At 38.8% G+C, this 15,238-nt stretch overlaps 1 protein-coding gene across 1 annotated transcript in view; it reads left to right on the top strand.

The window, feature by feature from the left end:
* The window catches only part of LOC136834441 (alpha-(1,3)-fucosyltransferase C-like), a 137,837-nt gene extending 124,021 nt beyond the window's left edge, over positions 1-13,816 (top strand). The window contains exon 9 of the mRNA XM_067097038.1: positions 13,459-13,816. Within this exon, the coding sequence (XP_066953139.1) occupies positions 13,459-13,657 (199 nt within the window). The 3' untranslated portion in view covers positions 13,658-13,816. The remainder of the gene's footprint in view (positions 1-13,458) is intronic.
* The last annotated feature ends 1,422 nt before the right edge of the window (positions 13,817-15,238 follow it).

Here is a 15,238-nt window from a genome sequence, read left to right as displayed (position 1 = left end):
GGCGACCACGGAGAACAGAAGTCCGTCCCTTGCTCCATTAAACTGCCTATTTCAAACAGGTGGCTGGCAGTATCAAAAGTAACTTTTGTTGTGAACTAATTTGCTTGCCCTCCTTCTCACTGGCCCTCATACGAAGAGAACTTCAACTCCTAAAGAAAGGTAACCTACCAGGATTTAAGGTTTTCATCAGCCACGTTCCCTATTCGCCTCCAACTTAACTCCTTTCTTTTCATAGTGCAATATACCTACAGTGAGACCTATGTTGCTTTATATTTTTTGCTGTTTAATTTGCAAAACATTTATGAGAAGTGTAACATAATCATATGATGTTCGAGTCACTGGAATCGAGTTCTGTCTAGGCATCTTCTATGCAATTCCTCGATTCCTTCATTGCAATGCTAGTTTCGGTTGAGCAACCGTAAGTGTTTCGACTACAGATTAGGAGTATTCATCTGTGGATCTGTGTATCATCTTGTGTGCGTAGCAGCCCTCACTACTTCGTTATCAATACCTTTTGAAGTGGGCAACCCATCGTATTCCCTCCAGGAAATTCCCCATCTTTTGCTCTCACCTCATTACCCCAGAATTACGCTACCATTCTTCTGATGTGTTTTCTTTTGTAAATACAATGAATTAACTTAAACCCCAGAGTTTATCTAATCACTCCCCTCTTAAAGTTGGCCTTCAGCCATATTTTGTTGTTTGTATTTTTAGCTGTCCTCAAGGCCAGAGTACAGATCTTTGTGTTAACTAAGGTAAGCTGCATATCATCCTAGTATACCACATTTATCCAGCAAAACCTCAACTTTAAAATTACAACTATATATATATATATATATACACACACATATATATATAGATATGTATATATATATATATATATATATATATATATATATATTATATATATATATATATATATATATATATATATATATATATATATATATATATATATATATATATATATATATATGTATATATATACACACACACACACACACACACACACACATATATATATATATATATATATATATATATATATATATATATATATATATATATATATATTATACTTTATTAACAGTTCGGCCTCCCTTCCTTGCTTTAATCGAAATATAATAACTCTCTCTTTGTTAAAGTAGAGGGCATACCATGTAGGCAGAAGCAAGAGCGCAGGAGTTGTTTTGACCTGATCCCAACCATCAAAAGGGATAGGAATTTTAGTTTAGAGGGACATCAGACAGGATAGGTTTTACTAGGACCACCCTTAGCTAGATTGTACCTTAAGCTCACTTTTCTATGGCCTTTGCACTGGCGAGTTTTTTTGTCATTTTACAGACGCTACCTGCACCCACACCAAGTTGGCTCGTGGGAGGAGCCGCGACCAGTGGCGACCCAAGCTCCCCAAGCTTCAAAAATCAGACCCCAACGACTTTCAGAGAGCTCGCTTACTCTTTCTCTCAGTCTCGAATTTGGGGGAAGAATTGCCATCCCAACTGACCAAGGACTTTTTATGCAATTGACCACTGCATTATCTATTCCAGCTTTAAGTCTGAAGGTGACAATTACTTCCAGTTCTCTTTCCCTTCAACTTCAACTCTCATTTTCGTGTTCCAAGTTTCCCTGTCTTAAACAGTCACTGACTAAGGAAATTCTAGCAAAAGCATATCCCATTTATGAAGTCAAATATATTAAGTACAATTATTGTTGCCTAGTGGAAATGCGTAAACTATCCTCCATGGTGTTAAAGTAATATTCTTGATCTAAGATTCATCCCTTCCAGTCAATTAATGACAAGTGAGCGTTTTCTTGATACTGGAATGTTATCTGGATACGTTTCTTCCAGAATTGTGCACGCCTTGGACCTGGCCACCCTCTTGTTTGGAAAAGAACTAGCTTCCTTGATACCAAGATCCTCAATTCCAGCACTTGCAATTACCTTATAGAGGCGTCACAAGAGGCCCCGAGCCGTTGCGTTATTCACCCTTTATGTTGAAATATCTTGTGTCCGAAGTGGGATGAAGTCGGATCTGTTGTTAGCTCTCATAAGAAATCAGTTAATATTTTAGTTTGTTGAAACTAGTTGTTTGAGTAATGTCTCAACTGGCGACCTGATCTAATTATGTTAATTATGTCTTTTTTGAGGGGGTAACTGTCAGCCTTAATTAACAGGATTACATGGGTCTTATGATAAGGAAGGCAATATAAATCATTAAAATTAATAATTAAATTCATCAGCCGAATGACCCAGGTAACAGTGACGTTATCTTGCCATGGTCTCTGTAGTTAATTAATTAGCTATCCCACAGAGATATAAAGAACTTGGAAAATTAAATGCGAATTAATACAAAGATAAAAGTCAGATCATATCAATTTCATGCTAAATTCTCCCAAACTAGGATACAGGCCAAGGTAAGTAATATTAAGAATACCAATCTTATAATAATAAGAGGAGTAGGTAGGAAAGTGTGCGTGAGATGAGAGCAGCTATAAATTACAATTTACAATAATAAGGAAACTTTTACTGTGTTTTGAACACCACCTGCCAGAGCTGCAAATCAGTCAAGGTCATAATAAGTTACCAAGTCAAAATGTAATATTTTGCTATTTGCCATCCAATGATTAATGCATAATATTAAATTTTTGAACTAGTTAGCTATTGCATGACAGTATTGGGAGGACGTGTGCCTAGTGTTTCTCTCGTAAGATAGGACGGACAATTTACAAGTCCACAGGATATTTCTTACAAAGCAACAAGTGGAAACCCTAGAGAGAAGGCCATGATTGAGCGTCACGAAGAGAATTACTTTTCCTCATGCGAAACCATATTAAATCTCTTTACCATTAATATAGCAAATGAACTGTATTATCAGTGCTTAATTTTATAATTTGCTTTTACATTAATGTAAATCAGTTTAGTAAGGACGTCACGTGTCCATTCTTTTGTATCGTGAAGGGACCTGCATGCGCTTGGCGGCCGCGGGTAGGAATTAATTACGACGTTGAGAAAGAAAAAAAGAGAAATCACAACAAATTCATTTTCCGTCTCTGTAACATGAAATAACTCGCATTTCTGGTAATTTAAGTTCAAACTTGCATTCCCACATAAGCTTCATTCGTTTTGTAAGAGGAATTCGAGCGTTTTGTTCTTTTCTATTGTAATAACATAGTGAAAGGCGAGAGATTTGTATTCCTCCGCCAGCAGACGTCCCCGAAACTTGCCCCCAAGTAAGACCGTTGTGTTTTGAGCCATCTGCTATGTGTGGTCACATGACCCATCTGCCGTCTTAAGAAGGGTTGCCCATGACCTGTAGCCGTCATCTTAAATCTTTGTTGTGGTTGTTTACCTGTGTGACGTCGTGAATAACGTCTGCCTCATATGCTCGACTTAGCGAACTGCTTTGTCTCGTGCATTACCATGCTTGCAAATCAAAGGAAAAAATACACTTCAATTAAAGGGAAAAGTAGGTATAGGATTTGATGCAACAGGTAAAAGAAAGTTAATAAGTTGGTCAGGGAATAATTTATTTAGGAAATGTAACAAAAGTTCCTACACAAATATACACTTTTGCAGGGAATTATATAAAAGAAGAAGAAGAAAAAACTAAGGATAATTTAACCGTACGTATAAGTACACAACTTAAGGAATTTTATCAAGAATTAATAAGAGCATGGTAATTAGGGCACGCTGATATTGGCAGGACAGCCCATTACCTAACAGCCAAAGTGATCAGAGTTTCAAGAGAAGAAAACCTGCTGGTGTGCATTTACAATTTTCCTCATTTACTCAGGCAGTGCGAACTTTGCTTTCCGGATACTTTTCTTTCTCTCTCTCTCTCTCTCTCTCTCTCTCTCTCTCTCTCTCTCTCTCTCTCTCTCTCTCTCTTCCATTTCTTTTATCCATTTACGTTAGTTTTAATATAGCTCAGAAGTGTACCTGCACCGTCTTCATTGAAAGAACGGGCTGACATAGGAATAATTAATTAAAATAAACCAAATAAAAAAGAAACACCTCTGTCCCACAGGTAGATGAGGATAAGTTAAGATTAACCACAGTTATTGAAAACTGTCTTCCACGAGTAGGGTCTTTTATTCAGACTCAAGCATAAAAGGTTTTCCTCCCTATGCATGAAAGGAAGTAGCACAGCTGGTACTAGGAACTAGTCACCCACGAAGGCCAAAGCAACCAAAATTGGTTTTTCTTTTCCACAGTGCCACTTCTCTGAGGCACTGTCACAAACTCAAGCACTTACCTATCTGTTTCTTTTTACCTTTCTTTTTTCTCCTACTTAGTTACACTCTGCTTGGGCAGAGTGCATTTTCTCCTTAGTACAATTAGTTGTACTCCAAGACAATGTTGATTCCTAGGCACGCACTGTCACCATAGTGCCACCCAAAGACAAAATGTCCTGCGTGATTAAGCTACACCTGTTCCTAGAGATACAAAGTGCCATAAGTGTGATATTTGCATGGCACACTCAACCACAGTGCCACCTTGTTGAAAAGGTGCCACACCACTAAAGTGTCACCCAATCTCAGGGACACTTCCTCAATTCCAAAGTACGTCCAGTCATCCCCAGTAAACCCCCTTACCTACAAGAACCATGGTGACAGAACATTACAGAACCTTCATGGATCTGGGGAAGGAGACAGGTCTCATGGGACAAGAACTCACCAAGTGGGTCAAGGAACAGCTGGATGACTTGGCCAAGCAAGAGAGGGAAGAAAGAGCAGAACAGAAGAATGAAAAAGAGGCATAGAGGAAGTATGAAGCAGAAAAGAGGAAGCATGAAGAACAACAGAGGCGGCTGGAAGATGCAAGAGAAGAGAAGAGAAGACAGCATGAGTTAGCTCTCAAAGAAAAGGAGCTTGAGCTGGGAAAGGCAGGAAAGGAAAGTGCTGAAGCTATGGTCATCCAACAAGCCTCCAACCCCACACCTGCTGCACCAAATGCTCCAATCTCAAGTATTAATTCCCTAGTCCCCAAGTGGACTGAGGAAGAGCCAGAAATAGAGACTCTTTTTGAAAACTACAACACCACCAAGACAAAGAGGGCATTAGTTAGTGCTTGCCAAGCACATGGAAGGAAAAGCTAAGGCAGCCCTCTGCTCACTCGAGAAGAGTCAAAGAGGTGACATGGTGGAAGTTCGTAGGGTCATAACAAAAGCCTACGAAATAACCCCAGAGAAATGGAGACAGCGGTTCTGAGATCTTGCCAAAGAAGTCAGCTGGTCCTGGACTGAATGGGCCTGTCACAAGACCCAGTCCAGCACCCGCTGGTTTGACTCCCTGTTGTGCACTACATTCGAGGACCTATTCAATCGGACCATGCTGGAGAATCTTTTCCAATGTGTGCCTGGGCCCCTTGCTTTGTATCTCAATGACAAGTAGCCCACAACACTTATGGAAGCCTGCCATATGGCCAATTCATGGAAAACCTACAACCAGTTCCACAGCGCATCTAAAAGGCGCATGCCACCAGAGTATCCCTCAGGCCCTACTTGCCCGAAGAACAGACTGTCTAGCAAGCCTACATGCCCCCACTGTAAGAAGGTGGGGCACACTGAATCTGATTGCTGCTACAAGTTGGGCAACAATAAGCAGCCTTCTACCAACAACCAGAACTCCTCCCCCTCTACTTCCACCGAACTCTCTCCACCTACAGTCACCACATGTAACCAAGCCCCCACAAAGGGCTCTTGCCAATCCTGTGGTGCTGCAGGCCACTATAATGCTGGATGTCTCTGACCTGCCCAAATCATGTCCCAGCCACCAAGTTCATCAACTTAATAAGCAACTCATTCTCCGTGGCTGGGCCGAAGAAGATACTTCACTCCGAAAAGCTGGATACCCAGTTCATCTCGGTGGCCTGCCCATGGCCCTACCAGTCACGATAGACACTGCAGCTGACATTAGCCTGATTGCCAGGCCCTAAGTACCAGCCAGTGCCACAGTTGATGAGAAAACTCGGTGGGAGATAAAATGGATAGAGGGCCACACCAAAACCATTCCCACAGTCAAGCTTCAGGTCATGACACCTTGGGGCACGCTGCCTCACTGCCTTGGGGTGGTGAGTGGAATCAGGCCTGGAGTGGACTTCCTGTTGGGTCAGGACCTCCTCTGGGGAAGTCCTTCTCCAACGCCACTTCCCAGCCACGCTACCTCCTCAACTGAGGATCACCAACTGAGGATCACCAACTCAAAGCACAGCCACTTTGGCATGCCATCAAAAGAAGAATAACCACCTTCCCCCTGCAGAAGTGGTCAGTGGAAGGGGCACACCCAAAGCAATTCCAGGCCTAATCCTTCCTCTCCATGAAAGGACGGCCAGCAACGAGGTCCTCCCTCTCCATGAAAGGACGCTCTAGGGAAGCAGTACCGCTGTAGAGTGTGCAAGGTGACAGGCCACTCCACTAAATGGGATGGTTGCCCAAATGAGCAACGCCTAGTGGACACCCCAAATCAAGACTCTCCAAGAGGCTCTGAATTCCAGCTGGGACAGGAATCTCTGTCTCAGCCCAACTCAAGCCATCCACGAGGTATTACTCCTCCTGACCCTTCATCAGGCATGCCTGACCATCAATTTCTGCCAGTGCCACTTGTGAGCTCTGAGCAGTGCCACGCTCCGTCCATCTCAGACGCTGAGCCACCACAAGAATTGGACCCTATGCCAGATCCAGATCATGAGATGGATCCTCCTCCAGGAGATCCAGGACCCGTCACAGCATTAATCTTAGCAACATGTGAGCCTCCGGCACGCGACACTTCTTCCTCACCAAATCTGTCCCCAGAGGATGCACCTCTGGTGTATGAAATTGCTACACCTTGTCTGGGAAACCAGGAACTGGCCTTTCCAGATGCAGAGGTTGAGACCACTCTTGCTCCGATTGTTGCAGCAGCCAGAGTAGGGAGCCCTCCTGTAGCCTCTGAGGTTACCCCTGACTTCGCTAGCCGTTCTGGCCTTTTCTCAGAGTCAGTGCCCTCATCACCTCCTAGGACTGACATAGGTAGGCCTTGGAGGAACCCGAAGAAGAAGAAGAATGGACGGAAGAGAGCCAAATAGTTGCAAGAACCACGAGCTCATCCTGGCACTCGTGCCCCTTGGCACAGTGCCCTTTCCATCTCAGAGTGATCCTGGCTCCTGCCCAGAGGAGGTAGCCAACATGATCTCTGTCTTAGTAACAGCCTAGACTAGATTCAGTAAGCAGTAATAGTAACCTTGTCATTTAAATCTTGCAATGAGCAGCAGTGCTGCTCATTGCAAGATTTAAATGACAAGGTTACTATTACTGCTTACTGAAAGCATTTTCCATATAAAGAAAAAGTCAATTAACCCTTAAGGGATGGCATAATTTATCAATGTGCAGCACCCCAGACTAGGGAAACTTTGAGGTTGGCAAAATAAAAAAAAAATCACATCAATGGAAAGAGAATGACACGTACATTCACACTGTATAAATACAAAAAAAATTCTAATAAAATTTCCCTACCTTCCACGAGAAGTTGAAAATGACTATTTACAACCCCTTGTGGGGCCTCATTTACAAGACAATCGTAAATTTTACCAACTTATATATGTTTTTTCTAATAAATAAATTCATTGTATTTTGTAAAATTATTATTACTGCTCACACAATATCAAAACAGATAAGAAATAAAAGCAGTAACAAATTTTTTGCATGTTTGTTGTAAAATATTCACGTAAATTTATGAGAAGAAAGATTCAGTAACTTTTTTTTTACTTTTACGTGCTTTTTCTAATATTTCTTTGCAATTTTCTTTGTAAAATTACATTTACAACCGGCATACTTTCATAAAACACAAAAACAAAAAACAACAGCAACCACTTCATATATTTACAAGCAAATTTACAAAAAGACTCATGTGAGAGAGAGAGATGCAATACTTTCCCCTCCTAAGTCACAAGCATTACTGATACTGGCCTAACTACCACGTCTGTATAAAAGTTGCCATTAGTGAATTTATAGTATATGGAAGTATTGGCACCTTTGTTTCGAATCATTATTACCATAACAGTGGTGCGTAATTCTGCTTCACACTGCAGCTCAATCCGTCCACCTCCCCAAACCTGCTTTACTTCACACTGAGGCTCAATCCGTCCACTAAAGGTTAAAGAACTCAGATTATGTCTTTGTTTACTGTGATTGCAAATTCTAGTGTAAAACATTGTATACTTGTAAGAATATTGTAAATTAGCTAGTTCATTGTCTTTTCCGTTGGTGCTATGGCAGTGTTCTAATAGCTTATATCATAAAAGATACCACTGAATGTACCATTTGGCTAGGACTGAATATCACGATGATCAGAGGTAGCACGTAAATATCTGTAAGCACCTTTAAGGAGTGTTAGGAGACTGTAGAAAGTAAGTGATTAAAACTCATATCCCATTCTAGAGTCAGGTAGATCCTTAGCTTGTTGCATTGTTGGGGCAAAATCTGTTCAGAGGAAAAGAGTAAAGCAATCGAGGTGAGCAGCTTACTTAGTAAAGACCATCATGCTCGAAAGGGGATGAAGGACTTTTTAAGGGGTGGAGCTATCATAAATATTTTATTAGCAGTTCGGCCTCCCTTCCTTGCTTTAATCGAAATATAAAAACTCTCTCTTTGTTAAAGTAACAGGGCATACCATGTAGGCAGAAGCAAGTGAGCAGGACTTGTTTTGACCCGAGCTCAACCATCAAAAGGGGTAGGAATTTCAGTTTAGAGGGACATCAGACAGGATAGGTTTTGCTAGGACCAACCTTAGCTAGATTGTAACTTAAGCTTACTTTTTTATGACCTTTGTCCTGGTGAGTTTTTTTTTTTTTTTTTGTCATTTTGCAGATGCTACCTGCACCCACACCAAGTTGGCTCATGGGGGGAGCCAAGACCAGTGGCGACCCAAGCTCCCCAAGCTTCAAAAATCAGACACAGAGTAACACCCAACGAAACCTGACGTGTTTCAGGGGACACACTTAACCTTTGTCTCAGTCTCAAATTAGGGGGAAGAATTGCCATCCCAACAGACCAAGGACTTTTTATGCAATTGATCACTGCATTATCTATTCCAACGGTTAGTCTGAAGATGACAATTACTCCCAGTTCTCTTTCTTTTCAACTTCAACTCTCATTCTTGTGTTCCAAGTTTCCCTCTCTTAAACAGTCAGTAAGCAAATCCTAGCAAAACCATATCCCATTTATGAAGTCAAATATATTAAGTACAATTATTGTTGCCTAGTGGAATTGCATAAATTATCCTCCATGGCGTTAAAGTAATATTCTTGATCTAAGATTCATCCGTTGCAGTCAATTAATGACAAGTGAGTTTTTATGATACTGGAATGTTATCTGGATACGTTTTTCCAGAATTGCGCTCGCCTTGGACCTGGCCACCCTCTTGTTTGGAGAAGGATTAGCATCCTTGATACCAAGATCCTCAATTCCCGCACTTGCAATTGCCTTATAGAGGTGTCACAAGAAGCCCCAAGCCATTGTGTTATTCACCCCTTTATGCTGAAATATCTTGTGTTCGAATTGGGACAAAGTTGGAGCTGTTGTTAGCTCCTGTATGAAACCAATTAATATGTTACTTTATTGAAACTAGTTTTTTGAGTAATGTTGTTGATTTAGTTCATGTGTTCTGAATATATATATATATATATATATATATATATATATATATATATATATATATATATATATATATATATATATATATATATCAGTATATATATATATTCAGTAATCTAGGCATGACCTGATCTAATTATGTTAATTATGTCTTTTTTGGGGGTAACTTTCAGCCTTAACTGACAGGATTATGTGGTTCTTAGGTTAAGCAAGGGAATAAATATCATTAAAATTACTAATTAAACTCATCAGCAGAAAGACCCACGTAACAATATATATATATATATATATATATATATATATATATATATATATATATATATATATATATATATATATATATCCATAAAATAGGTTCTTAGCCGACTTTCGCAGTTTACTTCCTAATCGCATTATGGAGGCGAATGCCAGAAAATATAACGGTATATTTAGAGAAAATTTAATGCTATATATCACGCTGAAAGCACTCGAACAGAGGAAAACATGAAAAAAGTCACATTTAAAAACTTATATATTAAATATATTATTGAACAAAAGACCCACCCAGGCAATGAAAGTGAGGAGAATGAAAGGAAATCGTTTTAAAAAGCAATGATACATACACACACACACACACACACACACACACACACGCATATGTATATACGTTTGTATTTGTGTGAATATGCCACTCTTTTATGCAGTTACTATATTTTATTACGGTTTGGGAAATTACGCTTGGTAATTTTTGAGAGATTAAGATTTTCTGGTACAATTAGTAATGCGACAAGAAATATTGAAAAAGAAAAAGTGAAATAAATAATTGCAGTGCCATTATCTCTAATGAAGTTTTGTTATTTTGATCATTTTTCACCCTCTGCTAAGAGCAAATGCTGAAAGCTACCCGGTTATAAGTGAGAAAATACTGCTGAAAGGTAAAAAAAAAAATCCTGATAAATATTTACAAATACTGAAATATGACGAGCGATTAAATTACCCAAAGGATAAGGAAATTCGATGAGAGTCACGCTTCATCCTACGAGGAAACCTCTTCTAAAATGGTGATTTTGAAATATGTAAATTAACGTTAATATAATTTTTCCACAATGTGAAAAGCTGAAAGCTGTGGACAGGTTTAATGATTCAACTGTGGACATGTCATTGCTTTGTTTTCACTTATTGCGCCTACGCTAATTCCATACACTCCAGATTACAGACAAAGAAGGCTCACCCCACAAGGTAGATGGCGTCAATGTGTCTGCTTCGTTCAGGTTCGGATGACAAACTGGGTCACTTATACCCCCGTATCAGTTCATCTCAATATAGTCACTTGGTAGGCGCTTTTGTGATCGAAGTGTAGTGTAGCAATTTCAGGCTTTTAAACAAACTGCTTCTTTCAAACTGCCCATCCTTATGAATGGGGAGGAGTTTTTTTGTCGGCCAGAAGGCAACACAAAGGCTTGTTAGGCTTTGCATATATTCTTTTTGCCTATTATTGCTGAGTTTTGCTTTCCTATATTGAGTAGTATTTATCTTGTTATCATAGCGTCGGCATTTTGGGAAGTTAAATATTGTATTGTTTCAGTTCTTTAGAAACCCCGAAGGTCTAAATAATTCCCTTATTTACGGATTCCTTTCCAGCGAGCGACTGAAGTGATGAATTGCGTTTTCCACAGGATAAAAACATTACGAAAAATAAAGTTTTGTTATTCATTTATGTTATTTAAAGGACAACTAGAGGCTTAAAATCTACTGGTAATTTGTTAGTGTTAACTCGGGCGCTTATCTAATCACGTATATATTGTGTAATCCTTTATGCCTCATTCCTATCTCTGATGCCAGACTTGACTAGTTTATTTTGTCTGCCTCACGAAATTAAGAATCTTTCAATTTACGTAATGCTTATTGAGGTGTGACCCCAAATGGTATATGTACTTTGTTTTTTATGAAGACATTTCGTTACTTGGCTCCTAAGATGTCTTATTTTTTATTATTAGAAGTGATTCTTTTTTCACATGCTGATGAATTGAAGATGTTCCTTCATCAGGCCGATTAGTCCCAATTTTTATAACTATATCTAAATTTTCGAAATGGTCGTTGGTAAAACATATGAATGTCTATGCTGAAAATAACTTAAGCTCCCTAATTTACATTTCGGGTTTTAAAAGGCCCTGGGTACTTGTGATTCCATTTCCAGCGTTGCACAGAAATTCGCTTATTTTAGTCCGAAAGTTTGTACCATTTGCCTTCAATGCTACTTCTGACCATGTTACCTCATGAGGCCCTAGTTTTCAAACTCAGACGGATGGGAGTTCGGGGTGTATTTTTTTTTTTTTTTTTTTTTTTTTTTTTTTGGTTAGCACTACAGTGCCAGTGGCGTAATCTCTGGTGTCCATTAAGTTATGCCCTTGGCCCACTACTACTTATATATATGCATGATATGTTGTTTGCCTTTCATGATGTTACTCAATTTTCATTTCCTGACAGAGATTTAGCTAAAACTAATGCGTGACACGAATTTTAGGGAATGAGGTTGAATCCTAACAAAACTGAAAGTTAGATTGTCACTATGTTTGGATCATTTGATCCCCAGTGCAGTTTCTTTAATTATATACAAGTAATTTAAGATTCTAAGCTTCGTTCTTGACTGCAAAGTCATTTTTGAGGAACATATCCAGCCTACCTTTTCGTCAGCTTTGCATGTTTGTATGTTGATAATATCTTTCACGTTATTATGGAAACCACCTTACCAAGGGTATTTTCTTCAACTTGTATTCAGCTGTCTTTTGGCTATTGTTCCTCTGATTGTTGCTCAGCAGCTGGCTAGCATTTTGCTGGATAAAAATCAGGGTTTAGTTAATTTTTTTCTTTTATATACTATTCATCCCCGGCAATGCTGCTGGAATACCTCTGAGTGTATGCTTCTAAAATGTTCCTAATTTTGAGCTTCCTCTGCACTCGGATCTTCCTAGACAATACCATCCACCACACAGCAAGAAATATTCAGTATGCAGTCTTTCCTTTTCCTTTGTGAAGTTCAGCTCCACACAGTTTTCCATAAAGTCTGTATCGGCTGTGACCAAATTTCGAAGTGATTTAGTCATGCAGTTGGACAGTTCGAATTTCAGAATTTCAAACTTTGTGTAACTATATTTTTAGCGAACGAACTCACAAGAGCTAAATTTCATGGTTAAACAAGCTTTTCTATGTTATTAACTCTAGTTAGTTTATTCTTTACTTAAGTACTCCTTTTTCCATACTGGGCTGCTTTCCCATTACCGGGTGGGTTGCAATTTGTATGATAATAATAATAATAATAATAATAATAATAATAATAATAATAATAATAATAATAATAATAATAATAATAATAATAATAATAACGGGACCTTGACAAGACGATATTCACCAGATTCACTGAAATCATATAAGTTTTATAAAGTAATTTTCAGAATATTAGATGTTTAATGTCTTTAGCTCAAGTGTTTAAGTTTGTATTCACCACAAAATCAGGAGAAGGAAAGCTGAACAGTGACAAAGATAAAACACGCTTTTAAATAGCAAAATTAATCATAAACGGTAATATAATTAAGTAGCACTTTTTACCAGTTACCAGTGCATGAGCTGTCAATAGAGATAGAAGATTCCTTCAGATTTTTGTGATGGCCAACGAGGCTGTGGACTTCATTTGTCTTTGTTATGAGGACGTGCTACTGAATGAGCAAACGTTTATCAAATTGTGACGCACAATAGCGAATAAAACAACTTAAGGAAGGTCAGTATTTTGTTCAGATGACGAAAGGAAATCCAGGAAGGACTTTATTATCTTTTTTATCCTTTTCAGATGGAAAGCGTATCACCAGTTTCCATCAGAATGGGGATTATTAGCAAAGCCTTGGTGTGAGCTGTGTGCGCGACTTCATGACGATCAGTCTCAAAAAGTCTATGATATATCCAAGTGGTTCATCGAAGATTCAAGATGTATAAATCATGAAATGAATAAGATATCAAGATTCATTAATGGCAATGCCCCTGAAAAGTAGTTATTTACTTGAAAATGAATTAAATTTCTGTATATTAGAAAAAAGTTTTGTTTACGCCTGCATTTCATATTACAAAATGTGTAAGTTTAGTTCAAGACTCAGTGATATGGTATTTAAAGTTATGTATGCACATAATACACAATAACAAATTTACATCGATTGTACTTTCATTGGTTCCCTTTGCATCTAACTCCTCTGGAACGTTAGATTCTGATGAATTATATTTCTAATATTTGGCGGTATGGGTTAATGTGGCTTTTCTTAGCAGCATTCACTTCAGAAGAGTGTTTTAAGCCTTGGCAGGCAACTCTGTTGGAAGGACACTCCGAAATCAAACCAGTGGGTAGAAGGTACCCTTTAGCTTTGGTAACAAGACAAAGATTGAGTTTTTAATCCCTGGGTTCGATGGCCCTGACTTTATTTATCGTCATAACATCCCACATGCGCAAGATATGGGTGTATACACTAAGTCCGGACGAAATTTGGAGTGTAGTTGCCATGAAGTTCCCTGTTTTAAAATTTTCAGTAAGTTCTACAATGTATGCTATTAATGTTTACCACAATCCAAATATCGACGATTCTATATATGACTGTTTTGGAAAGGATTAGTATGGTTCAGTCACAGGATTCAAAAGCTTCATTCGTTATTTGTGGAGACTGTAATACAAAGCACAGCGAGTGGCTAAAGTCAAATTCTACAGATCAACATGGCCGGTCTGTGTATCCTCCAATTTTTTCCAGATAATTGAGGAACCCACCCACCCACATTTCTGGTGGTGCTTCAGACCTCATATTCTCAGATGTTCGAGTTAATGTTAAGACCAAGGTCTGTGAATATATAGGCACTGCTGATTATTGCACCATTGAGATAGACATATCTGTCAATCAGTATATTCCTAATGCCACCGCTGGAAAAGTGGTCTAGCTAACATCCAGAGCCAATTAGGATCGCATTACTGAAGCTTGTCAGGCACTTAATATCTCAGATGCTATATTAGATCCTGATCCCAAAAAAGAAGTTAAATGAAATGCTGATGCCTATTTTAATTAGATATTTCCCTACCATGACAAACAGACCAAATTCAATGCATGGAAATGAAATCATTCAAATGAAAATTACTCCATTTTTGTTGAGTCTCGCCATACTGTGAATAGAGCTTACCATACAGCCGAGAGAAATTACAGTAATTCCTTGAAGAGGAAACTTGGAGTTACTCAGCCTCGTCTGTGGTGGACCAAATTGGCATCAAATTTAGGACAAATGACCAGTCATGGTTTGACTTCATTGTATCATCACAACGAGAAGGTATAGATAACGAATCAAATACGTCCTGCACTGGATAGCCAAATAATGCTTCCACAGGTGACACCCAATCATGTCACTAACTATTGTATTTATGCTATATCTAATCATGTCTATGTACCTATCCCAATTCTTATCATTGCCACCTACAATGACTCTAAGAGCCTCAATCACTTTCCTATTGGCTTGTTCACACAATCCATTAACTTCTAGCCTATACGGAATAATATTTACTTTCTGTAGCCCCATAACTTTCACAGGACACTCTAACATCTTAT

This window comes from Macrobrachium rosenbergii, chromosome 53 (assembly GCF_040412425.1).
Source record: "Macrobrachium rosenbergii isolate ZJJX-2024 chromosome 53, ASM4041242v1, whole genome shotgun sequence".
In the NCBI taxonomy this organism is placed as follows: Eukaryota; Metazoa; Arthropoda; class Malacostraca; order Decapoda; family Palaemonidae; genus Macrobrachium; species Macrobrachium rosenbergii.
This window is presented reverse-complemented; position numbering and strand designations above follow the sequence as displayed.